The sequence below is a fragment of the Canis aureus genome, chromosome 3, assembly GCF_053574225.1.
Source record: "Canis aureus isolate CA01 chromosome 3, VMU_Caureus_v.1.0, whole genome shotgun sequence".
Taxonomy (NCBI): Eukaryota; Metazoa; Chordata; class Mammalia; order Carnivora; family Canidae; genus Canis; species Canis aureus.
The window spans coordinates 41173525-41199605 of NC_135613.1; the positions used below are offsets into that span (position 1 = coordinate 41173525).

The following is a 26081-nucleotide window of genomic DNA, read 5'->3' on the forward strand; positions in this document are numbered from 1 at the left end:
GACACAAAGAGAGAAGCAGAGACACCGGCAGAATGAGAAGCAGGCTCCTCGCAGGGAGCCTGATGTGGGACTCGGTCCCTAGACCTAGGATCACACTCTGGGCTGAAGGCAGATGCTCAACTGCTGAGCCACCCAGGCATCCAGAGGATGAAATCTTTTTTTTTTTTTTTTAAGATTCATGGAATCTTTTTTTTTTAATTTTTATTTATTTATGATAGAGAGAGAGAGAGAGGCAGAGACATAGGCAGAGGGAGAAGCAGGCTCCATGCACTGGGAGCCTGACGTGGGATTTGATCCTGGGTCTCCAGGATCGCGCCCCGGGCCAAAGGCAGGCGCCAAACCGCTGCGCCACCCAGGGATCCCGTGGATGAAATCTTTTAAAAGAACTGGGAAAAAAAAAAAAAAAAAGAAAGAAGAAGAAGCCTAAGGGAGAGACCAGGGTGGGGGATAGTGGTGGCGAGGGTGGTGACTACCTGGAGGACCCCTAAACCCCTCTGGCACTCCGCCTAACCTGCCTGCATCCTTGTTCACGCAGCGCCCTCAAGGCTGGCCTTAGGTGGTGCAAGGGGGCTGCTGCCATCTTCCCTGCTCCCTACTCCTTCCTCTGCCTCTGGAAGCTGGCAGCAGCTGGAGAAGGGAGCAGTGCCCGGGCTGTGAAGGGGGAAGGAGGTGATGATGGGGAAGGGGGTCCGGCCACTATGGACGACTAGGCATTCACCAAGGAGCTGCACCAGTGGGTCAAGCAGCTGAATGATTGGAGAATGATAATCAAGTAGGTCCCTTTTCCTTGGCAAAAAGGCTAAGGAAATTTTAACAAAAGACTCAAAAGTGCAGGAGGTTCATTTTCCTGCTATTCTGTGTGGAAATATGCATGGTCAATTCCATGATCTTTTTTTTTCTTTTTAAGATTTTATTTATTTATTCATGAAAGACACACACACAGAGAGAGAGAGAGGCAGAGACACAGGCAGAGGGAGAAGCAGGCTCCATGCAGGGAGCCGGATGCGGGACACAATCCCGGGACTCCAGGATCAGGCCCTGGGCTGAAGGTGGCGCTAAACCGCTGAGCCACCCAGACTGCCCCAATCCCATGATCCTATGGAACTCTTTAGAATTGGTTGACTATTGCCAGGTACAAACTATCTCTTCATGGGCGACTATGTGGACATAAGCTATACTCAGTAGAGGCTGTGACTGTCTTGTGGTCTTAACGGTGTGTGGCCTACAACGCACTGCAATATTGAGAAGAAACCGAAAGCCGCCAAATTACCCAATTATATGGCTTCTATGATGAATGTCTATGAAAGTATGGAATTGGCCAAAGTGTGGAAATATTTTACAGATCTATTTGATTATCTTCCACTTACAGCTTTAGTAGATGGGCAGATATTTGGCATCCATGGTGGCCTCCTCATTTAGGGATGGAGATCCCTAAGTGGACTGGATCATATGAGAGCCTTGAATCATTCACAGGAAGTTCCACAGGAGGGCCTATTGTGTGATCTGTAGTGGTTAGATCCAGATGATCGTAGTTGGTGGGATATTTCACTACCTCGTCCTGGCTGTATATTTGGACATTTCTGAAACGTTTAGCCATGCCAGTGGTCTCACACTGGTTTCTCGAGCTCACCAACTTGTAACCGAGTAATACATTGGTGTCTGGATCAGAATGTGGTTACCGTTTTTAGGACACCCAGTTACTGTTATTGTTGTGGGATGCCAGCTGCTATTGTGGAATTAGATGACACTTTAAAATACTCATTCCCTCAGTTTGACCCCGCACTTCGTGGTAGAGAGCCTCATATTCCCAGTGTACCCCAAACTACTTCCTGTAAATTCCTCCTGGGAAATATCTGCCTTTGTATGAGAAAGTATATTGGCTTTAAAAACAAAGCCAAAAAAGCAACAGTAATCTATGTATTTCTTAACAAATGGGGATCTGTCTTGGCATTAAACTGTATCATGGACTAAAACGTGCTGTGCTAATGATGAGCATTTAGCACAATTTTCTTTTTTAAAGATTTTATTTTTCCATTCATGAGAGACAGAGAGAGAGAGAGAGAGAGAGAGGCAAGCTCCTGGTGAAGAGCCCCATGTGAGACTCGATCTCAGGACCGACCCTGGATCACTACCTGAGCCAAAGGCAGGTGCTCAACCACTGAGCCACCCAGGTGCCCCACATTTAGCACATTTGAGACTGAAATTTAGTACGGTATTATTTTCTAGATTGGTCAGTCTTAACAGTTTGCCTGCTGTATTTGTAGTAATCATTTTCCTCTGGCCTGTTAAGCAAAAAAAGATTCATCTCATTTTGCATTTATTTGGAAATTTTAGTGAGAGTGTTTAACTGGTATGGATTGATGGACTTGGAGTTTTATTTTATTTGTTTATTTTTTAAAAGATTTTATTTATTTATTCATGAGAGAGAGAGGCAGAGACACAGGCAGAGGGAGAAGCAGGCTCCGTGCAGGGAGCCCAACGTGGGACTCGATCTCGGGTCTCCAGGGTAATACCCTGGGCTGAAGGCACGTGCTAAACCACTGAGCCACCCAGGGATTCCCTGGAATTTTATTTTTAAGAAAAATTCACAAGCTCACTTCCACTTAATCCACTACCCTTTTTTTTATTGAGATGTATAGTTAAATTAACAGAAGAAAAGATTTTTGAAAGTGTGTTTTCATAACATTTAAAAAGGTTTCCATAAAAAATAAAACAAATAAACAAATAAAGGTTTCCCTTCATTTAAACTAAATTATTTTTATGTTGATCTGCATATTTCTGTATATTTGTCATGACAGTGCTCTTGCTTCCTATTCAGTGTACTGAGCAAATAAACTTCCATTTTAAACACAAACAAAAACAAAAAAAGAGAAACCAGAGATAGAGGCTTGAAGGAGAACAGAGTCCTAGAAGCCAGAGGACAGAGCTGCAGCATGTGGAGAAATTAAAGAAAACTTGCCTCATTCCCAACCCCCGCCCCCCTTTTTTTAAGTAAATGCTATGCCTAATGTGAGGCTTGAACTCCTGACCCTGAGATCAAGAGTTGCATGCTCAGGGGCACCTGGATGGCTCAGTTGGTAAAGCATCTGTCTTTGGCTCAGGTCATGATCTCAGGATCCTGGGGTGGAGCCCTGTGTCCTCTGGCTCCCTGCTCAGTGGAGAGCCTGCTTCTCCCTCTCCCTCTGCTCCCTGCTCCCCACTTGTGTGTGCTCGCTCTCTCAAATAGATAAAATCTTTAAAAAAAAAAAAAAAGAGTTGCATGTTCTATGGCTGTGCCAACTAGGTGCCCCAAGTATTTTACTTTTTTAAAGTAACCCCTCATTCCCAATTCTAAATGAGTAAGTGAGTATTACAGGGCAGCACTTTATGTAGTTTCAGAAAGAATGGGCTCTCTACCCTTTCAAGATCTCTTTATTTTATTCACAATTAACAAATGAGATGAGAAGATTGTTGATGTGGCCGAGACTGGGAAGTCAGATCTCACTTCACCTAGTTGGATAGCATGCATCCAGTGGAAAATATTGACTGGTACTTTCTTTTGGATAACTGTCAAAGAGAAGTTAATTGGTTAAGAAACAAAACCAGGGAATGCTTCCTTAATTTCAGAAAGAAAGTTTGTTATAAATTTCCTTTAAACAGAGAAGCCTCTCTCTGGTTTGGTCTTTCTCCACGTAGGGTATTGAAAATCCTCGATTTGCAAAGAGTCTGGATGTGGTAAGCTTTTCCATGAAGTGCTGTGTAAAAAGATGCTGTACAGGTCCTCAGTAAATGGTAGTCATCCCCCACCTGCCACTGCCCATAAGTATCTAGGCAAATCAGGCCTGGTGTTCCATCCTAGAGAACTATGTTCTTCCTGTTTAGAAATTAGATTAGGTGTTCTTGTCTGGGCCAGATGCATGCATGTCTCCCACACAGAAGCTGGATGCTCCCCGCATTGCTTGACCTTTCTAATGAGTGTCAGCATTCCCCCCCACCTGCTGGGCTTGCTCATTTTGCCTGATGCCTGCTACAGAATAATCACTTTGTAAGTGGCAGGGCAGGCCTCCTGCTTCTGGACTGCATACAGACCAGGAGAGGCGTGGAAAAGGTCACGGGTATGGTCCTATGTGAATTGCCCACTGGCAAATGCTCGCATAGACCATGGTAGGCTCTGGGTGAAAAGATTTTAAGCACTTATTCTAGCCTCTTGATTTAGTCAAGGCTAAACCTGTGGAGGAGAAAAACCAAAAAGCTTCCCATAGGACCAGTGACTAAAAATCCATGCCAGGAGAACAGATGGCATTATTGTGTTGGGAGGGATGGGAGTTTCCTGTTGCAAAATTATTTTCTAGCATCTTGATGAGAAACTTATAGATAAGGACCCATCAGCTGTGAACCTCCCCAGCTCTCTCCTACCTCAGTTGGGCCTCCTGACTCCTGAGAGCTGAAACCATTTACACCCCACACAGCCACTCTCTGCATTAACGTGGCTTTCCCATTCCACTGTCTTCATCAACATAAATTGACCATTTCAGGAAACTGGCACAGAAGGTAGAAGTTGAAATAACTTAAAATTGCAGAAAACACCAAAAGACAAATTTAATCCCCAAGACTTTGCTGTAAAAATGCTCCTTTTGCTGTGGCCATCAATCTTAAAGTATTGTGATCCTTACCTAATCCTAATCAAACCCTTTATTTAAAAATGGCTGACTGCCTTAACAACGACTCTGAAACCTCACAAACCTCTCACTTTGCTCTCCCCTCTCTAAGATGCTAAGAAGACGAAATTTTACAGAGAGAAGAGGGAACTCAGCCATGTTTTATCAACATGTTGTTCTGGTGGTCGTTTGGGAAAGGCAGCATGTAACATGCTGTCTCATCTGTCATCTCGGCCTGTCCCCAAGTTCTGGAACTCCTTCTGACTTTGGACAAAGGGGATGGGGTTTGAGGGATCCTGGTCCAGGAGGACAAAGGCTTTGGTTTTATGTTCAACATTTATGGTCCTAGGAGATCCAGCCTCGACCTTCTATTTTAATTCAATTTATTATTGTCTACTCTTTGTCCGGTCAGAAGCTGGATAGTGGGAATTAAAAGCTGGGGACACCTGGGTGGCTCAGCGGTTGAGTGTCTGTCTTTGGCTCTGGACGTGGTCCCGGAGTCCGGGATCGAGTCCCACATTGGGCTCCCTGCATGGAGCCTGCTTCTCCCTCTGCCTGTGTCTCTGCATCTCTCTCTGTGTCTCTCATGAATAAATAAATAAAATCTTAAAAAAAAAAAAAAAAGCTGAAGAAATAAGAAGTCTCCCTGCTGGTGCTCAGTCCATAGCTTAATGAGGAAGAGAGATTTAAACAGATAAAGTGCAATGTGGCGTGTGCAACGACATGTAGAATGGTGCTGCTTAAACTGTGGCTAGGAACTGTCCCGCCCCCCTCCCCAATCAACAGTAAAACAGAAAAAATGAACCATACTTTAAAGAAAGCCCTGGCTAAAACGTGTCAAGAGACTGGCCTGACATGGGAAAAAGCACCTGCTGCTGCCGTCCTCTATGTAAGGGTGTCCCTTAGAAGCAGGGCTCAGATAGAAATTATATATGGGAAACCCACTCAGACTTGCGTAGGGGGTATTTGCCCCAACTTAGAACATGAAAATAGAATCAAATAGTATGTACAGGAGCTGAGTCAAATTTTGACAAATATCCATGAGTTTGCCTTTTATTTTTTAAATAGATTTTTAAAGAAAATTTTATTTATTTATTTGAGAGAATGAGAGAGAGAGAGCAAGCATGAGTTGAGGAGCAGAGGGAGAGGGAGAAGCAGATCTCCGCTGAACTGGGAGCCCGACTTGGGGCTTGATCCCAGGACTCTAGGATCATGTGAGCTGAAGGTAGTTGCTTAACTGACAGAGCCACTCAGGTGCCCTGAGTTTGCCTTTTCTAAGACCAAGCCATTTCTTGAGGAGCCAATGAACCCTTTTCAGCCATGAAACGGGGTCATATTAAAAGACTTGGAAGAATCAAGGACCAGAAGATCAGTTAACTGAAAAACGGACAAGTCCTTACGCTATCCTTCTAACCCCTACCTCTCCAAAACTTGGCGTACAGCTGTGGATTCATCCTACCACGTTAAGAAGGCACCTCCAGACAAGGACTCTTTGCAGGACTCAACCAACTGAGTTCATGACAACTGTGATAGAAGATCTTTCTCTAAAAAAAAAAAAAAGATCTTTTTCTTTAATCCAATTAATTAACATATAGTGTATTATTAGTTTTAGAGGTAGAGTTCAGTGATTCATCAGTTGTATATAACACTCAGTGCTCATTACATCACGTGCCCTCCTTAACGCCCATCACCCAGTTACCCCATCCCCCCACTCACTCTCCCTCCCATAGGATCTCTTAAGTATTTCTTTGCTGTCCATCTTAGGAGGAACTCAAGAAGCAAAGTTCTTGGGCATCTGGGTGGCTCAGTGGTTGAGCATCTGCCCTTGGCTTGGGTTGTGATCCCGGGGTCATGAGATTGAGTTCCACATGAGGCTCCCACAGGGAGCCTGCTTCTCCCTCTGCCTGTGTCTCATGAATAAATAAATAAAATCTTTAAAAAAAAAGAAACAAAGTTCTCCTACCCTGTCAAAGTCTTCCTTTCTAACATTCCTGCATCATTTCCAGTTAGTAGGAGGTAGTTTACAGAAGAGATGACCATCCTCCCTTTTTCTTACAGTGAAACGGAATGGTGACTTGACAGGATCAAAGGAGGACTCACCCACTCATTGCCCTGACAGCAGGCTCCATTTGCCTTCAACCTGTTCCTCTTTTTTTTTTTTTTTTAAGATTTTATTTATTCATTTGACACAGGTAGAGAGAGAGAGAGAGAGAGAGAAGTGAGCACAAGCAGGGGTAGTGGCAGGCAGAGGGGGAGGGAGAAGCAGGCTCCCTGCTGAGCAGGAAGCCAGGACCCTGGGATCATGACCTGAGCCACTTAACCCACTGAGCCACCCAGTGCCCCATCAACCTATTCCCCTTCATTGCTTTGTTTTTCCCTCCAGCTTATCTGTTCACTCCAACAAGGGACCCAACAGGCAAAACGTCCTGTGATGGGCACCAAAACTACCTCCTAAGCAATAATGACTACTTTTTTTTTTTTTAATATTTTATTTATTCATGAGAGATACAGAAAGAGAAGCAGAGACACAGGCAGAGGGAGAAGCAGGCTCCATGCAGGGAGCCTGATGTGGGACTTGAACCCAGGTCTCTAGATCACGCCCTGGACTGAAGGCAGTACTAAACCACTGAGCCACCCAGGTTGCCCAATAATGACTACTCTGATGCCAGCAGGACCCCCCGGGATTGACCCGACACCAGTGATCAACCTGACCTTTGCTGCTTAGCCGCATGTACCCACCAGTCCTTGTTCCACGTTTTGGGGTGTTTGTTTGTTTGTTTAAGGATTTTATTTATTTATTCATGGGAGGCATAGAGAGTCAGAGACATAGGCAGAGGGAGAAGCAGCCTTCCCTGCAGGAAGCCTGATGTGGGACTTGATCCTGGGATCCTGGGATCACAACCCAAGCCGAAAGCAGATGCTCAACCACTGAGCCACCCAGGTGCCCCTAGTCCATGTTTTCCCTGTATAAACTTAGAAGTATTCCCAGCACGTTGAAGACAGTTCTTGGGACATTAGTCCATTCTTCTTGGTGTTGGCCTCACTGAAATAAACTTCTTTCTTTTTGCACCACCATTTATCTCTTTGCCTTTGGATTGTGGCCAAACTTGGTCTTTTGGGGTCTCCAGAGCCACAGGCTCTCCTGCCTTAGTCGCCAGTAACAACATAATAAGTAAAATGTTTCTCTGAGTTCTGTGAGCTGCTCTAGCAAATTGAGTTCAAGGAGAGGGCCATTAGAACCTCTAATCTATAGCCAGTGGGTAGGAAGCACAGGTGAGAACCTGGGTTTGTGACTCGCATATGAAGGGGGTTGGGGGCAGTCTGGAAAACAGCCCTGACCTGTAGAATCTTTCTCTGGGGACGTGGTGTCAGATTTGAGCTGAATGGTGGGACACTTAGCTGGTGTCCAAGAATCCCTTGGATGTGGGGAAATCACCCCCCTACACACATGAGAATTGATGTTCAGAACCTCAGTCATCACCCCCTACCCCCAACCCCACCCCCAAGCCAGCCCTGCCTCTGAGCCAATAAAGGGTGGAAGACACCAGCGTGAGCCCTCTCTACAGGCAGCAGAACAGAAGCAGAGTCTGAGCTTTGGCCCAGTCCTGCTCAGACCATTCCACTGAACAATGGAATGGTTTTTTCAAAGGCCCCAGAGCAGTTACCAGGCCTTCAGTGAGCAAGTAAGCAGGATGGGGTAGTGGAGGTGGAGGTGGGGTAGAGAGGAGAGCAGATAGGATCCTCCTCAACACTGACCAGGCTCCCTCTGGTCCCGACCCATCTCTCTGTGGGGTGAAGGAATAGATTTGGAATTGTAAGGAATTACCTGCCGAGGGACAGTTTAGTCAGTGTGGGGTTCAGTCCATTTGCATGCTGGACAGAAGGCTGCTGTCTTCTCCAGGAATGCTGAGTACATGAGAGTCTTGGCCTCCGAGCTGTTTTGTCCCAAACACTCTATTTGTCTCTTCTGTCCTGGGGCCACCCGGTTGGACCTGCAGATCAGCCATGGGCTCAATGCTGGGTCCCTGAAGCAGCTTTGTTTTCTCAGCAGTGTCAACCCCCTGCTGCTGGGCACCCCTCCCCAGCCTGGGTCACTGAAAGTATGGAAAGGAAGCAAAAAACTCCAGAAATATGGCAGGCGATGCTGTGTAGTCTTAGAGCCAAAACTCCTGCCTTGAAATCCCAGAGCTGCTGTTTACTAGCTGTGTGGCCTTGAATGAGCTGGGTTTTTTAAAGAATTTATTTATATATTTGAGAGAAAGAGAGAGAGCTCACGTGCATGAGCAGAGGGAAGGGCAGAGGGAGAGGAAGAGAAAGAATCTTAAGTGACTCCTCTGCGCTGAGTGTGGGGCCCAACTCGGGCTCAATCCCAGGACCCTGAGATTGTGACCTGAGCCAAAATCAAGAGTTGGACACTTAACCGACTGAGCCACCCATGTGCCCTTGGATGAGTTATTTAATAATCTCTCTGTACTTTAGATTCTTCACATGTACAACAGGAATAATATTATAAATACCTACATAGGATTAGGTGAATAAATGATCTCATATAACCCCCTTCAGACTGATGCCTGGGTAGTTCTAAGTGATTTGTGAAGGCAAGCTGCTATATTTATGAGGCCAGGTCTAGGGGAAAAGGATCAAGTGGCCCGGGGGGAAGTAGTATTATGCGGATGCTTTATCTGATTAACCACTTACAAGAACAGAGGAGGAATGATCATGCCCCAGTTTGTGGGTTAAGAACCTGAGTGGCTGAGTGGTCCAGTTGGGATTCAACACCTGCGATAGGTCAGATACCATGTTCCGGAGGCCAGAGAGCTGATAGGGTAAAGAAAACAAGTAGGGTGGTTATGGCATTGAAGGGTGAATCTACTGGGGTCTTTGGGAAGGAGCAGGGGTTGCTCTGGTGAAGCCAGGAAGTCTGCTTCAATCTTTCTAGCTCAAGAGTCACTTTTGCTCTTCAATCCACAGGGCTGAACCTGGCCACTAGTAGCTTCAGAGATCTACAGATTATAACCTAGACACCCAGGAGACTGAATCTCCTAAAGCCCACTTCCGAAATCCCAGGAAGTCCTGATTGGCCCAGGTCCCAGGATCCATCCTTCAATGGCCAGAGCCCAGCCCAGGTTTTCTTGTAGGGACACAGCAGTTCCTGCCACAGTTATGTGGGTGCCCAATGGGGTGGGGAAGGGGGGCGCCCTAGGAAAGGAGGGCCTGGCAGGCAGTCCATAGGTGTGTACCCAATAGACTGACCCTTCTCTTCGTTCTCCATCTTTTCTCAGCCCATAGCTCCTGGTTGCTCATACTTTCAACCTGTTATCTATCCTCTGTGCTTGCAGATTCTCTCTCCGTATGCCTTATTCCCCCTCATGGCCAATCTCTCTTGTTACTCCCTAACCATAACCCACTGCTCCCACCTGAAACTCTACATGTTTCTTTATTCAAATTTCTCAGAAAATTCACTAGTCCTGCCCATATTTCCATGCCAGGCCAGTTCACAGGTATTATGTCATTTAAGGACTAGCTGCCTTGTGATACAGTCTGTGTTCAGGTATCTGCCGGGGTGACACCAGACCTCACCTTCTGCAAGGCTCTGTGGGCGGGATGATTTCACTGTGGGCATGGAATAGGAGCCTGGACCGCAAAGAGATATACATTATATGTAACCATTCTAAAAGCCTTCCTAGGCTTTTCCGTCCTTAAAATCCACTACCCATAGCATTAGACCCTTGAGCCTGGGGAATCCCTGGGTGGCTCAGCGGCTTAGTGCCTGCCTTCGGCCCAGAGTGTGATACTGGAGTCCCGTGATCGAGTCCCACATCAGGCTCCCTGCATGGAGCCTGCTTCTCCCTCTGCCTGTGTCTCTGCCTCTCTCTCTCTCTCTCTCTCTCTCTCTCTCTCTGTGTATCTCTCATGAATAAATAAATAAAATCTTTGAAAAAAAAAAAAAAAACCCTTGAGCCTGTCGTGGGATGCTGAGTACATTTGTCTAATTCCTACTGCAACAGAGATCCAAATGTACAATGGCTTAAGCAAGTAAAAGAATTATTTCATGCTCACATATAAATGGGGAATATATAGTCCAGAGCAGATCTGATGGTGGTGTCAGGGGTATAAGCTCTTTCTGGCTTGCTACTTTTTTTTTAAGATTCTATTTATTTATTTGAGAGAGAGAGTGTGTGAGAGAGAGCATGAGCAGTGGGGAGAGAGAGAGAGAAACAGATTCCCTGCTGAGGAGGGGGCCTGATGTAGGACTCAATCCCGGGACCGGGCTCATGACCTGAGACAAAGGTAGGCACTTAACCAACTGAGCCACCCAGGCTCCCCTGACTTGCTATTCTATGATCCCTAGGGCATTGGCCTTATATGTATGGATCAAGATGGGTAACTACTACAGTCCTACCAGTAGGAAGGGGGAAGTGTATTCCCTTTAAATACAGAAGCCAGAGTGTACACACATCACTTCATTCACATCCATTAGCCAGGACTTCGTTACGTGACCACATCAAACTACAAGGGAGGCTGGGAGTTAGAGTATTCTCGGTGATGATGTGTCCAGCTACAAGTTGAAGATTCTATTACTAAGGAGGAAGGGAAGGGTGGATATTGGGGACGATGGTACCACCATTTTCCTGTCACTCATTTTTGACCCCTGTCTACCATCCAGTTGGTCAGGACATCTTAGCACATTCCCACTCCTGATGCCTTTCCCATAGGGCCCTATTCTTTCTCCCCACTGATGTCATCATGGACTTGGCCTTCACAGCTTCATACCCAGCGTCTACCAAGAACCTTCTAACTGATCTTCTTGCCTCTAATCTCCCTCCAGCCCACCCTGTGTTCATTCTCTCCCCACTACCTATAGCACTAAGTTTTTAACTGCTGACTTCTGAACCCCTGAACTTAAATGCAAAATCTGCACATACATACATTTTTCTGAAGAGAGTAAAGGAATCTGTGATTCCCCCGCAAGCTACAGGCCCAAGTTGAAATTCCTAATCTCAAACATACAAGTGAGATGTGTCTACAGACCTTCTCAAATCTCCTCCTGTCTGGGTTCCTCCACAGTGTAACCCAAACTGGAGTGATTCTAGAATTCTCTCCATTGTGCAGACAGGCCATGCTCTTTCATCCACTACATCTTTATGGCTGCTGTTCTATCCAGCATGACTGGGCAAACTCCTACATGTCCTTATGGCTTAGCAGAAAAGCCCCCTTCTCTGCGAGGCTTCCCTGACTTGCTCTGGCAGAGGCAGTCTCCACAGCACGATTCAGATGCCCATTACTCATCCTATGGCGCAGTTGTCAGCCTATGTCTGTCTCCTCCCACCCATGTGTCCCCATAGCACCTCGTACTTTCCCAGTTGCCACACACATCATCCTGGACCAGAATGACTGGCTTGTCTTTCTTTCCTGCAGAACTCAGTTCTGTAGCTAACTTGCTTACCTCTATGTCCCCAGCCCTAAGCACAGTACTTGGGTGACAGTAGATACCTGGTAAATCCGTGTTAAATGAGGGTTAGATGAATCAATCTCTTGGTTGTCCATCTGTTTCTCATTAGCTCGCCGGCCTTTGGAACAAAACCTCTTTTTTTTATTTTTATTTATTTATGATAGTCACACAGAGAGAGAGAGAGGCAGAGATACAGGCAGAGGGAGAAGCAGGCTCCATGCACCGGGAGCCCGATGTGGGATTCGATCCCGGGTCTCCAGGATTGTGCCCTGGGCCAAAGGCAGGCACTAAACTGCTGCGCCACCCAGGGATCCCTTTTTTTTTTTTAAGATTTTTAATTTATTTATTCAGAGAGAGAGAGAGAGAGACTGAGAGGCCGAGACACAGGCAGAGGGAGAAGCAGGTTCCATGCAGGGAGCCCAACGCGGGACTCAATCCTGGGTCTCTAGGATCACACCCCGGGCTGTAGGCAGGGCTAAACCGCTGCGCCACCGGGGCTGCCCTTTTTTTAGGATTTTTATTTATTCATGAGAGACACAGACATAGGCAGAGGGAGAAGCAGGCTCCACATAGGGAGCCTGACGAGGGACTCCATCCCGGACTCCAGGATCACACCCCAGGCTGAAGGCAGGTGCCAAACCGCTTAGTCACCCAGGCATCCCAGAACAAAACCTCTTTAGGCTCTTTATTATCTGTCCTTGTGTATTGTCAGTCTCATCTCTTCTGAATCTACCTTTGATCCCAGCATCTCACTCACACTCTACATGGAAGTCCTACTGAACCAAGGGAAGGCGTCCAAATGCCTGCTGTCCCATCTTTCAGCCTTGGCAATCCTGCTCTCTGCCTGGCACACTCTTGACTCTCCTCACCTCTCACTTCTCCCCCCCCCCCTTTTTTTTTTGCAAACATCCACTAATCTTTAAGTTTTCAGGTCAGATACCTTTTCCTTTAGAAAGCCTTTCTTGAATTCCCAAGACCCACGCTGGTACCCCTAAGCGTGGTAGCCTTACGGGCTCCCTTCTCACTATTCTGTTTTCCTAAGCAGATGGTAAAGTGGAAGCCGAAACTGTGGTATCTAATGTGGACCCAGTGCCTGCACACAGTGGGCACTCTAGAAATATTTATGGAAAGGGGCATGTAGGGATCCCTGGGTGGCGCAGCAGTTTGGCGCCTGCCTTTGGCCCAGGGCGCGATCCTGGAGACCCTGGATCGAATCCCACATCGGGCTCCCGGTGCATGGAGCCTGCTTCTCCCTCTGACTGTGTCTCTGCCTCTCTCTCTCTCTCTGACTATCATAAATAAATAAAAATTAAAAAAAAAAAAAAAAGGAAAGGGGCATGTGGATGGCTCAGTCGGTTAAACATCCAACTCTTGATTTCAGCTCAGGTTGTGATTTTAGGGTTGTAAGATAGAGCTCTAAGTCAGGCTCTGTGCTGGGCGTGGAGCCTGCTTAAGATCTCTCTCTCTCTCTCTCTCTCTCTCAGTCTGGGTGGTTCAGCGGTTGAACGCTGCCTTCGGCTCGGGGCATGATCCTGGGGTCCTGGGATTGAGTCCCGCATCGGGATTCTCAAAGGGAGCGTATTTCTCCCTCTGCCTGTGTCTCTGCCTCTCTGTGTCTCTCATGAATAAATAAAATATTTTTTAAAAACCTCTCTCTCTCTGTCCCTCTCCCACTAAAATAAAAAATATATAAAAAAGGAGAAATATTTATGGAATGAACTATATTGCCTGGTCTTATTCCTTGCTATTGGCACATATATCCTGTCTTCCAAAAGCAGTTTGTAAGCTCCATGAAGGGCAGTGAGGGAAGCTAAGATATCTGTGGGCCTTTCTCCAAGTCTGAGCTTAGGATCTTCCCCAGTAAGCCTGATTTATGTTGCCTGGAGGCCATGCTGTCAGGCACTTGACAAATGTATTAATCAGTGGTGTCTTGGCTTAACTTTTTGGTAAGCCTGGGTTTGGGATCATGGTAACCTTAAACACTGTTTTTCTAGGTGTGACTAAAGCCACTGCCAGTGCATATTTGTTTTTGAGTTAATGTTTTTGTTTTTGTTTTGTTTTTGTTTTGTTTTTTAAAAAGATTTTATTTATTTATTCATGAGAGACACAGAGAGAGGCAGAGACACAGGCAGAGGGAGAAACAGGCTCCATGCAGGGAGCCTGACGTGGGACTCGATCCCGGGTCTCCATGATCAGGCCCTGGGCTGAAAGTGGCACTAAACCGCTGAGACACTGGGGCTGCCCTGTTTTTGTTTTCTTTGGGAAAATACCTAGTAGTGGAATTACTGGATCATATAGTATTTCTATTTTTAACTTTCTGAGGATCCTGCATACTCTTTCCACCATGGCTGCACCAATTTACATTCTTACCAACAGAGCCTGAGGGTTCCCTTTTCTCCATATACTTGTCAACACTTGTCTTTTTGATACTAACCATGTTGGCTGGTGTGAGTTGATATCTCATTGTGGCTTTGACTGGCATTTCCCTGATGATGAATGATATTAAGGAGGGATGGACAAAACAGATAAGGGGATTAAGAGGTACAAACTTAGAGTGAAAAATAAGTAAGTCACAGAGATGGAAAATATAGCATAGGGAATATAGTCAGTAATATTGTAATAATGTCATATGGTGACTATACTTACTGTGGTGAACACTGAGTAATGTATAGAATTAATATACTGTATACCTGAAACTAATAAAACATTGTATGTCACTCATACTTCAATAACAAAAAGATAACTAAGTTGAAGGGCTCCGGATGGCTTAGTCTGTTAAGCCTCTGACTCTTGGTTTTGGCTCAGGTCATGATTCGGGGTCATGGGATCAAACCCTACATTGGGCTCTGCACTCAGTGTGGAGCCTACTTGTTCTCTTCTCCCTCTGCTCCATCTCCCACTCCTCCCTCTCCCTCTCTCTTTCTCAAATGAATGAATAAAATCTTAAAAAAAATAATAAAGTTGAAATGACTGAACTAAATAAATACAGAAATAAAAGTACCAGGAATAGTGTCAGGCACCTGGCTAGTTTCAATAGCTGTTGGTTGAATGAATACTGGAGCTGAGAGACAATGACAGGGCAACAGGCTATGCTTGTTCAATCTCACCATGTTCTGGGCTCAGACATTCCCATGGAATGGAATGGTTATAAGGAGATCATGTGTTCTCATTCCTAAGTCAAGATGAAAAGAAACGTACTGAAAATCTGAGAAAGGATTGAAAAAGCCTTTTTGAGAGTGACTCAGAGGCCTCAAATCCTAGGCAAACCAGCTTGTCTTCTCTGGTAAATAAGCTGTTTTTGATAGCTAGACTCAAATGAAATCATTAAAAGATAATGTGACCCAAATGAAGTTGCCACCCTAACATGAGATGCAAAAATAGACTCTAAATTGGCAGTATAGGACCCGGGCCCCCTACTGCTGTCTGCAGAACTACAATAGGGAATATGACCCACAATGCAAATTCCAAGAACCAAGACTACAGAAATGCAAAGAAACAACTTCAGACAAAAGACTGAGAGGCAGCATTTTAATATATAAACAGTCAGGCCAGGCCAGAGCCTTGCTACTCCAAGCACGGTGTGGCCCAAGAACATCAGCATCCCCTGAGAACTGGTTAGAAATGTAGACTCTCAGGTCTTTTCCCCTCTGACCTACTGCGTTCTAACAAGATCTACAGGTGATTGTACGCATATCAAAGTTTGAGAAGCACGGGGCTAGAACATTTTTTTAAGGTGGGTTTTTGCTCTTAAAATGTGCTTTGAGGTCAAACTAAACCATTTAAAGTACTTTTTGCTTATTATTTGTTCCACTCTCTCTACCTCTGAGCAACACCATCACATGTCAGGGTCCTGCTCTGGGACTTTTGAGACTCTCGTGAATCCCAACAGTGTACAGAAGTTTGCTGCGCCGTTTCTGCAGACAGTCTTTATGAGTTACAAACTGGATTGCAAAATCTCTATCAGCTGTTCCTTGTACAACACCTGCAGAAGGTAGGTTGTATAATGATTTCCTTTCTTAAAGATGATGAAACCAGGGCCCACGGAGATTTCGTGACTCACCTAAGAGGCATCAAAGCAAATTGGCAAAGGAGTCAAAATGAGAACTCAAGCTTTTGAGGTTCCAATGCAAGGCTCCCTAAACTTTGATGCCTTATCTTTTTATATAAAGAGAATTTTTTGCATAAGAGACTTTAAGAACAAATTCATAGATAGGCTTGTGTGAGTTACTGAATAAAAGCCATGTACATGTGGGCCCCTTGGATTATGGAAGTTTAAGAAAGAACTGTCCGGCAGAGAGAGCAGTCAGCCCAGGGGGGCCATTGCCCTGCCCAGCTCCCACACTCCAGCTGCCATCCAGGTTGGCAGGTTCTGCAACCAGGAACCTCAGAGCATCATGGGGGCTCAGAGCTCACTCAAGGGTGCTGAGGGGAAAGAAGCCAGGATTCCCATGAGGCCATACATATGGCTACAGAGGAAATGTGGTGGCTTCTGGATGACAACAACCTATCCCCAAGAGGATGCTCGCTCCCGCTTATTTCTTTCATAGATTCAGAATAGCTGATATAACGAGACTCTGCCTAAATACACTTGGTGTGCTTTACTGGATTGGATTTCCTGATTAATTCCAATTTCCCTGGCACAAATTGGAGCCACTTAATGACTCAGGAATGACCAAGACTGTGTATCTGGCATTGATGCCAATATGGTCTTCCTACTTTACCTGAATTTTAAGATTTCTCTGTCAGCCCCAGCTAAACAAAGGCCCCAGATGTGGTTTGTTCAGTTTCAGCTGTGTGGTGATTCTCCTAGGGTCCTCTAGAGGATGATTGCCTGGGTGGCTGCTTCAATCCACCTCCCCCCACCCCCCTGCCCAATCCTCTCTAGACATGCATATTCAATGGGACATATTCATGTAACTGATTACAAAACAAAAAGATGGTGCACTTTAAAATTCCATGTAAAAAGTATTGCTTTGCTAATGTGCTCCTGCCTGTGTGCTCGCTACATGGTGCTACAAAGGATAGAGTCATAAGGAATTCAAGGCTGAAGATGTTTGGGATTTTTAGACAACACGGATGCACTCTGCACCTTATACCCTGCTCTGTAGCCTGCGTAGTTTGGGGTTTGGCCTAAGGCAAAAACTACAAAGCGTTCTAATGAGCAGAATTATATAACAGGAATGTATGTGCATATTTGACATCGTTTCTTTTCTTGAAGGGTGGCCCTCTGGCTGTGACCCATGCCCTCTCCAAGGGCTAAGGAGTGCAGAGAAGGAGCCTTTTGTCTCCAGCTGCCAGTTTTTCCTTAGCCCCTAGGGCCCCAGGGACCTGCCCTGCTCTGCGTGGGCCCGCAGAAGCCCTGCGATTTCCACATGGGCGGGTGATTTCAGAACGATGGACAGAGCTGTTCGGCCAGCCTGCAGGGAAGAAAGAAAAAGAGAAACAAATTTTATTCTGTCTGCTTCCAGCCACAGAGAAGGGTGAGTTGGACGTACAGGGCGGGCATGGGGCATCGACGACTATTCCAAGCATCTAGAAACCCTAGGAGAGGTGGAAATTGGAATGGCACGAGGATCATGAAAAATGGGTCGCCTTCCATGGAAACAACATTCACTTCTGGGAAATCTGTACCGATGGAAATAAAGAAGTGTCACATGGTTGGTTGGTTGGTTTTTCCCACATGGTTTTTAATTGTTTTTTAATTGGAAAACAAGAAAAAGAATAACTCTTCCATTTTTCCATTACCCAGACCTTAACGAAAGTTAGCCTTTTGGTATGTTTCCCTCTAGTGTTTTCTCTTGAGCAAATCTGTTGTTGGTTTTTAAAAAGAGGAATGAGGGGGATCCCTGGGTGGTGCAGCGGTTTGGCGCCTGCCTTTGGCCCAGGGCGCGATCCTGGAGACCCGGGATCGAATCCCACGTCGGGCTCCCGGTGCATGGAGCCTGCTTCTCCCTCTGCATATGTATCTGCCTCTCTCTCTCTCTGTGTGACTATCATAAATAGATAAAAATTTAAAAAATAAAAATAAAAAGAGGAATGATAGTATATATCAATTGTGAATCTGCTTTTATTTTTCATGTACCATGGCACACTAGAAGATTTTTTCCCTGTTCTTACACAGTTGTCATAACATATAATTTTTCTTATTGGCTGTGTAATATTCCATAACTTACTGAATTTTCTCTTCTCTTGGAGACTTACATTGTTTCCAGGCCTTCATCATCATAGATTTAGTACAGAAAGCACTTCCCCATTTCTAGTTATTTCCTGAGGACTAACTCTTAGAAGTGGGTTTAGGGCACAGAAGGACATGCGCATTTTTACACCTGATGCAGGATACCACCGTGCTTTTTACAGTGCTGCAGCAGTGCAGGGAGCTGCCAGGCCCATGGCCTAAAGAAGCTGTGTTCAGAGGACCTCCCAGCCAACAACACAGGCCATTCTCTACAAAGAGTGAGGGGGAAGGCCAACTCGCTGCAGCAGACACTGTGCCCTGTGATGGCAGCCATGGTCTTTTCAATTTCATTCTCGAATTCTGAAATCCCACAGCTCCAAACCACTTTTTTTTTTTTTTGGTTACTCATTTGGAGGTGAAAGCCCAATATGAGGCTATCTGTGACCTTTATGTAGCCCAGTTAGTATTTTTATATTCTGCTTCATAAATATTCATGGGTTTAATATGCTGGGGGGCACCCAAGTCCCCATTGAATTGTTCTCTGCCCTATTGTGTATGAGTGGAATTACTTCCTAAAATGTGAAAATCCACAGAAGCAGGTGGGAGGTGTTCACACTCAGCTGAAAGCTCTTCAGTCTTCATCAGGATGGAGTCCAGCTGCCATCGGGGCTCCACATGCTTATAAATCACTGTAATGCATGGCAAAGAGCCAAAGAAGCCAGAAGAGGAACAGACTGAGCTCAAGGGAGAGGATGGTATTTGTGTGTGTGTGTGTGTGTGTGTGTGTGTGTGTGTGTGTGTGTTGGGGTTGGGAAAGCAAAGGAAGGAAATGGTGTTTCAGCAGGACCCCAAAGGATATGCATGGGCTTCACAAAACATAAGAGCTTCTTTCCCTGAAAACGCCTCATGATTGTATCTTCCTTTCACCAGCATTTAGAAATTGGTGTCTGTGGAGCTATTGATAAATTTCGGTCTCCATGAGGTCAGACGCTAGATCTGGCCTGTGGCTGCCAGCCCAGCAATAACATCCCAGCACCTGGCCCACTGCCTGTCCCTTGGTCGGCACCCAGCAAGCATTGTTGAAAGAGGGAATGCAGGATGATAACAAAGAGGTACTCATTTCAAGTTCATGAAGATTCTGAGCAAAGGAACTAACTCCTAAGGAGTATTCTCCAGGTTGGGCCAGGGTGGAATAAAGCAAAGGTCTTAAGGAGAGGAGCCTTCTAGAAGCAGCCTGCATAGTTTCGATTGAAGAGAGGGGGCTGGGTTTTTGTAGGCCTATCCCCTGGACTCTGGTTTCCATTGCTGCCCTTTGTCAACCCTGAGGCTCGAGGTGAACTCGAAGATGTTGTGATTACTATGATTATGGGACAGAGCCATGGACCAGCCCCAGGGGACACATGCACCTTTGAGCAGGGCACATCTGGAGATGACAGCCTGCATCTGTGGGCTTCTAACCTGCAGACCTGGAGAGTAGGGGGCCACATTCCATTCAGAAAGTGTGGCCAGAGAGACCACTCGGGAAAGGTATATCCCTCAAATGCCTCTGCCAGAGCCCTGGGAACAAGGTGATGGTGTGCAGCTCCAGTGGGAAACCCACCTGGCAAGTCGTGGCTGGGGAACACTGAAGGCCTGAAGAAGTGGGAAGGGCTCAGGTAGGCAGCACACACACGTGTGTGTGTGTGTGTGTGTGTGTGTGTGTGTGTGGTAGTGGGGTTGTCTTTCAATGACCAATGTGCAAGGTATAGTCTCTGCCTTAGGAAGCTTTCAATGTGATGGGTACTTTGGAGGCCTTCAAAGTGTGAGCCCCAGAACCCAGTCTTCATCACCTCCTCTTCCTCGTCTCTCAGGCAGCCCCCAAGAGGCTGGGTGACCAGCTTCTCAGATTACCTTCTAAGCCTAGAGAAAGTGCCTTGCTGATGGTTCTGGGGGTTCCACATTTACATCAACCTTTAAGTACTGGTAGGTTGAGAAAAACCGAGTTTAGGACATGAATTCTCTCTGAGTTTTCCAAAGAAATTATCAGGTCATTCAAACCTGCATCTGAGTCTCCATAGGCAAGGTGCACACTGGAATGATATGGTGACCAGGGTTAAGGCTGGAGGAACAGGACTTGGTGCTTGGTAAGGCCTGTCAGCAGTTCATTGTCCCTGTGACATGTTCCACCCAAGTTCCCTTTGGGAAACTGGGGTGTGAATCCTGAGTCAGCCCCAACCCAAGCAGGCAGCAGGTGAGTGGGCCACAATTGGGGTGGCCTGCTGCTGACACCCTGGGCGCCCCTGTGGTGCTGGGCGTCCCCTGATCCCCTGTCTGCTATGATGGGCTTCTGCCACCATGTATGTAGCTGTCCTGTTCCTCCCTCCTGGGATCCCAGCCCTGCCCTGGGTCTCAGCCCTGGTCTAGCCCTTCCCAGTGCTGACTGAGACAGTGGTCTAATCCTGCCTGGCCTTCAGTACTCACCCAGGCCGGGGTTCCTCAGTTTATGAATGTATTGGGCCAGATTGCCTATAATTCTTTATTGCAGGATGGTTAGCAGCAGCCCTGCCTCCCCTCCACAAAGGCTAAGAGTGGTTAGGTGACCTGTCTGAACCACAGTTACTAAACCCAGTTTCCAACTCACGAGTGTTTCAAGTCCATGCTTCTAGCAATTGCTCCATTTGTCCAGCTGACAACAGAGCCCTGTAGCTCCTGAAAACAGTCATGCACTATCTCTTACCTGCTACAGACCTGGACAGAGGTATCCAGGAAATGCTCTCAGACTCACTACCTGGGTATCCCAGCTAATAAGTGATTTCTAAAGTTCACACCCCCTGTCCCCCAGGCCTGCCCTTTCAGGCTTTCTCAGGGCAACAGTCACTCCTAGGAGGACTCTGGGCCTGTTCCAGAAAAGCAGCAGGGAGGCGGGGGGGGGGGGGTGGCTGCCTCTTTCTGCCCCAGGGCAACCCTGTAGGGAGTTCAGGAACACAGATCCTTTGTCTGACCATATGTTTGGAACAGGAGGTTCTTATTTCCAGCAACCCACCACTATTCCCACATGCATTTCCAGAGGGTCTGTGCTCTTATCTCAGAAATGGATTTGGGCAGAGTTGGGGCTCAAGGAAACTGAAGACAGTGGTCCAGGGTGCGTGCTGCCTGGTTGTGGTGAGAGACCCACACATCAGTGCTGCCTGAAGCAATGATGGGACAATCTTAGGTGGTTCAGATGTGGCCCAGTGAGAAGGTCTTTCCTTGGGCAGGGAAGGGACTCTTTCTCTCTCCAGGCCTTTTTTCCCTTCAGACTATGGATGTTAAGAAAGTGTAGAGAAGTCTGGAGTGCCAACTAATGTTAAGGACCCTGAAGTCAGGCCTGGGCTTGAATCCTTGCTCCAAGAACCAGCGGCTTGTGACCTTATGGTAGCTATGTAAACTCCCCAGGCTTCCGTTTCCTTATGTAAAAATGGGGATGGAAGTGTCTCCATCACTAGATTATCGAGAGGATTAGTGAACTAATGCATGGAAAGGGCCTGGCTCCTGAGAGTACTCTAAAGAGCCTGATGGAGCTGGCTTGCACCAGCTGTGTGATTTAGGGTGTGTTACATAATTATTCAGTGACTGTTACCTTAAAGCAAATGGGTGGCATCAACAGAGACAACCGCATGAAGTTGTTGTGGGGCTGTAATAACATGATCCGCAGTCAATGCTCAGTACAGTGCCTAGCACTGAGCAAGCACTGGGTACATGCCGGCCACCATCATGACTGTCATCACCGTAACCATCATCACCATCATCCTCGTCATCATCATCACCATCAGCTGACAAAGAGGCTTACTTAAGAAGCACGCGTCTGGAAATGCAACTTTGAGCAGGCTGGCTTGATGAAATGGGCCATCCCGTAAAGTGGGTCATGGACAGAATGTGGAAATAGTTTGTACTCGGTTCCCTCATGGATGAAGGAGTCCCCATGGGCAGCAGAGCTTCCTTGTCCAAGCTGCTGCTCCAAAGCCCACATGCAGTTATTGCTGTGACCAGAGGCGGTTCAGGGCCAAGGCCAGGCCTGGGTGCATTCCCTTCAGAATGGTATGAAAGGTTAGGGCTTGGAGTTTTCCAGCCCCAGGTCTCCTGGCATTTACCATGGAACATGTCATTTAAATCCCACAACAGCTTTATGAGGTCACTTCTGTCGCTTGAATTCTGCTGGCTGGCCAGCCACTTTTCAAGAAGGGAAGTGAAACACCTACTTGTTAATGGCCTGCAAGTCTCACCTTGTCAGTCAGGCTGCTGTCGCAGGCCGGGTGTGCCAGGAGCAGCCGCACCATGTCGGCGTTGCCATGGCGACAGGCCAGCATGAGGGCCGACGATCCCTCGTGGTCCTGCACGTTGACATCTGCCTGGCAGCTCAGCAGCGCCTGGACCATGTCCTCCCTGTCGTGGCTGACTCCCAGCATCAGCGCAGTCTGGCCTCCCTGCCGCACAGAGCACAGGGGTGTGGTGAGCATCCCCTCTCCAGCCTGGGCAGACTGGGGCAAAGACTTTTCCAGAAAATGACGTTGATCTGAATCTCCTTCTGCTGCTGGGGTTGGATGCATCCTTCTCTACCCAGCAAACTTCTGCCCTTCCCAAACGCTAGTCAAATGCCACACATCCTCTCTCAAGCCCGCTGCTAACCCCTCAGGCACGTGATCGGTAACACAGAGCTTACCACTTGGTATTGCAACCTGTCGAGCTCTCTCTCTCTTTCTTTAAGGATTTTATTTATTTATTCATGAGAGACACAGAGAGAGGCAGAGACACAGGCAGAGGGAGAAGCAGCCTCCAGGCAGGGAGCCCGACGTGGGACTTGATCCCAGTTCCCCAGGATCACGCCCTGGGCCGAAGGCGGCACTAAATCACTGAGCCACCTGGGCTGCCCAATCTCTCTCTTTCTTATGGACTGTGAAAGTTTTGATGGCAGGGACTGTCTTTTTCATTTCATCTCTGTCTCCCAGTGCCTGGCACTGAGTACATGCTGGTAAATGTGGAATGAGAGAGAGTAAACAAAAGATTGAATGCTTCTGCACCATGGCTTCCAACTGTCTGCCCAGCCTAACTAACTTCCTCCAGGAAGCCTTGGTCTGCTCAGAACACTCCTGGTGTTTTCAGTTTAGTGATATCCAGAACTTTCTTTGTTTTTTTTTTTTTTTTTTTTTTTTTTTTTTTCAGAACTTTCTTTGTCTTGACAAGATCTCTGCTTGCATGGTCCTATGGTCATTTCTAATCCATAGCCATTGAAATTTTTTTCTAAGTTATTTAATTAATTAATTAAATTTACTTATTTAAGATAGAGCATGCATGAGTGAGGGGAGGGGCAACCGGAGAGGGAGAAGCAGACTCCTCACTGAACGGGGACCCCCACACGAGGCTTGATCCCAGGACTCTGGGATCACACATGACATGAGTGAAAGACAGATGCTTAACCAACTGAGCCACCCAGGCGCCCCCGACATTTAAAAAAAATTTTATTTTATTTAAGTAAGGTCTACTCCGAGCTTGGGACTCAAATTTACAAACCTGAGACCAAGAGTCTCATACTCTTCAGACTGAGCCAGCCAGGTGCCCCACCATTGACCATTTTTGCCATGCCAGTAGTCATTAGCACATGTGGCAATGGCTTGGGGTCAGAAAGGGAGTCCAAGCCCTGGTTCTGCTGTTCTCCTAGTGTGTGACTCTGGTCATGTCACTTGTATTCCTCGAATCTTGGTTTTTCTCTTTTCTTAAAAATTATTATAAAAATGATCTGGCCCATGCACCTCACAGGACTTTTGTGGGAATCAAGTGAAATAAAGGATGTAAATATAAAAGTATGTGGTAACCATTTTTCTGATTATAAATTGGCCATTACTTCTCATAGATTTTCCTTTTATATACATGGCTCTCTTACACAGCTTGATTAGATTTTGCCCTCCTGGTTCTCCTGGGTTCCAGGCAGCTCAGGGTTTTTTTTAAGGCTGTGAGAATGAGGCAACAACTCTGTTTTCTGTCCTTTCAGCTCCCATGTGGCTCTGAGCACCGTGTCTTACATGTAAAAAGTGCTGAGGACATGGTTGCTGATGTGTTTGTTCACTGATTAAGGGCCAATCTGCAGTCACTGATGGATTATGCTTCCCTGCCCAGAATGCTGGGGCTTAGAAAAAAGAAAGGGAGTTTGCAATCAGGAAAATCCTGGCTGTGCTGCTTATTATCTATGTGAATCTGGACAAATTAACCTCTCGATGACTTTTCCTGATCTGGGAAAATGGGGATGCTTAGCAATGTTACCTGCCTTCTGGGGTTGCTGTGAGATTCCAGTGCTGTGCATGCGTTAGCCCTAATTGCTATGAGCACGAGAGATCATGTATGACAAATACTCGGTATGTGGGAATGTATTCTTAGGTGTCCTGGTTCTCTATTTCTCTGGAACCTAGACAGATCTTTCCAGAGAAGCCTGTTTGCCTTTTGGATTGCTTTTATTCAGCCCTGAAATAATGGTTCTTCCTCTACTGGACTAACCAGACCATGAGAGTTCAATTGAGACCCCACTTTCCAAGTGGTATTAAAGCCAGATGACCTATGTTCATCTGCCCCTCTGTCTGACTTCCCCTGTCTTCCTCACCTCCCTCCTGGTGCAATTCAATACAGTCTAATTCAATGCTATTTACAGAGTGCTGCATGCCAGGTGCTGTGCTGATCCTGGAGATACAAAAAGAAATAAACTGCTTAGCCTGGGAGACTCCCAGCCTCCCAACTCAATCTTATTTACCTGATACCTACTGCTCTCCTCTTATGTAAAAGCCCTGGGGGTAGATGAAGGTTGCAGAGGCAGCTATGAATTCCCACCGCCTCCTTTAGCAACCTCAACCTTACCTTCCTAGAACATCAGTTTGTCTTTTATTAAAAAAAAAAAAAAAGTCACAGGAATGGGGCGCCTGGGTGGCTTAGTCCGTTAAGCATCCAACTCTTGATTTCAGCTCAGGTCATGATCTCAGGGTTGTGAGACCAAGCCCTGCATCAGGCTCTGCACTGAGCGTGGAGCCTGCTTGAGATTCTTTCCCTCTCCTTCTGCTGCATGAGGGGTGGGCATATTGAAAAAAAAGGCAGGGGCACTGAAAGGCACTAATTTTGATTTTGGTGAGCATCCTTTCTTGCAAGAGGGCCAATTTAGAAAAAAAATTAACATTTAAAATGAAAACAGCTTTATTAAATCTGATGGTGTAGGAGCTCTAGGTGAAAATACTTTGAAAAACAGAAGTGATCTACAAATGTCTGTTTCCTGCCATCAATAAGATTGCCATTAGATGAAGTGTGCAGGGCAGCCCTGGTGGCTCAGGGGTTTAGCACCACCTTTAGCCCAGGGTGTGATCCTGGAATCCTGGGATCGAGTCCCACATCGGGCTCCCTGCATGAAGCCTGCTTCTCCCTCTGCCTATGTCTCTGCCTCTCTCTCTCTCTCTCTCTCTATGTCGCTCATGCATAAATAAATAAAATCTTAAAAAAAAAAAAAAGATGAAGTGTGCAAAGTGACTGAGTAGGCTATCTGTGGTCACTTTGTGGGGGGTGGACAGGGGAGTAAAATATATTGTTGGGAGCCCCTTTTTTGGGTCTCAGAGTGAGTGAATGAGTGAGGCACTATCTGCCTTGTTCTAGATGGACTTTTTAAAAAAAATTATGTATTTATTTATTTATTTTTAAAAATTTATTTATTTATTCATGAGAGACAGAGAGACAGAGACAGAAACACAGGCAGAGGGAGAAGCAGGCTCCATGCAGGGAGCCTGATGTGGGACTTGATCCTGGGATTCCAGGATTGTGCCCTAGGCCGAGG

At 46.4% G+C, this 26081-nt stretch overlaps 1 protein-coding gene and 1 pseudogene across 7 annotated transcripts in view; one reads left to right on the top strand and one right to left on the bottom strand.

The window, feature by feature from the left end:
- The first annotated feature begins 698 nt into the window (after window positions 1-698).
- Window positions 699-1971, top strand: LOC144304485 (serine/threonine-protein phosphatase 2A catalytic subunit beta isoform pseudogene; annotated as a pseudogene).
- A 13633-nt stretch (window positions 1972-15604) lies between these two features.
- Window positions 15605-26081, bottom strand: part of KANK4 (KN motif and ankyrin repeat domains 4) — a 67804-nt gene continuing 57327 nt past the window's right edge. For all 7 annotated transcript variants that reach the window (XM_077892040.1, XM_077892042.1, XM_077892044.1 and 4 more), the window contains 2 exons: window positions 22507-22707; window positions 15605-17507 (listed from right to left, as the gene is read on the bottom strand). In XM_077892040.1, the coding sequence (XP_077748166.1) occupies window positions 17403-17507; window positions 22507-22707 (306 nt within the window). In that variant the 3' untranslated portion in view covers window positions 15605-17402. The remainder of the gene's footprint in view (window positions 17508-22506; window positions 22708-26081) is intronic.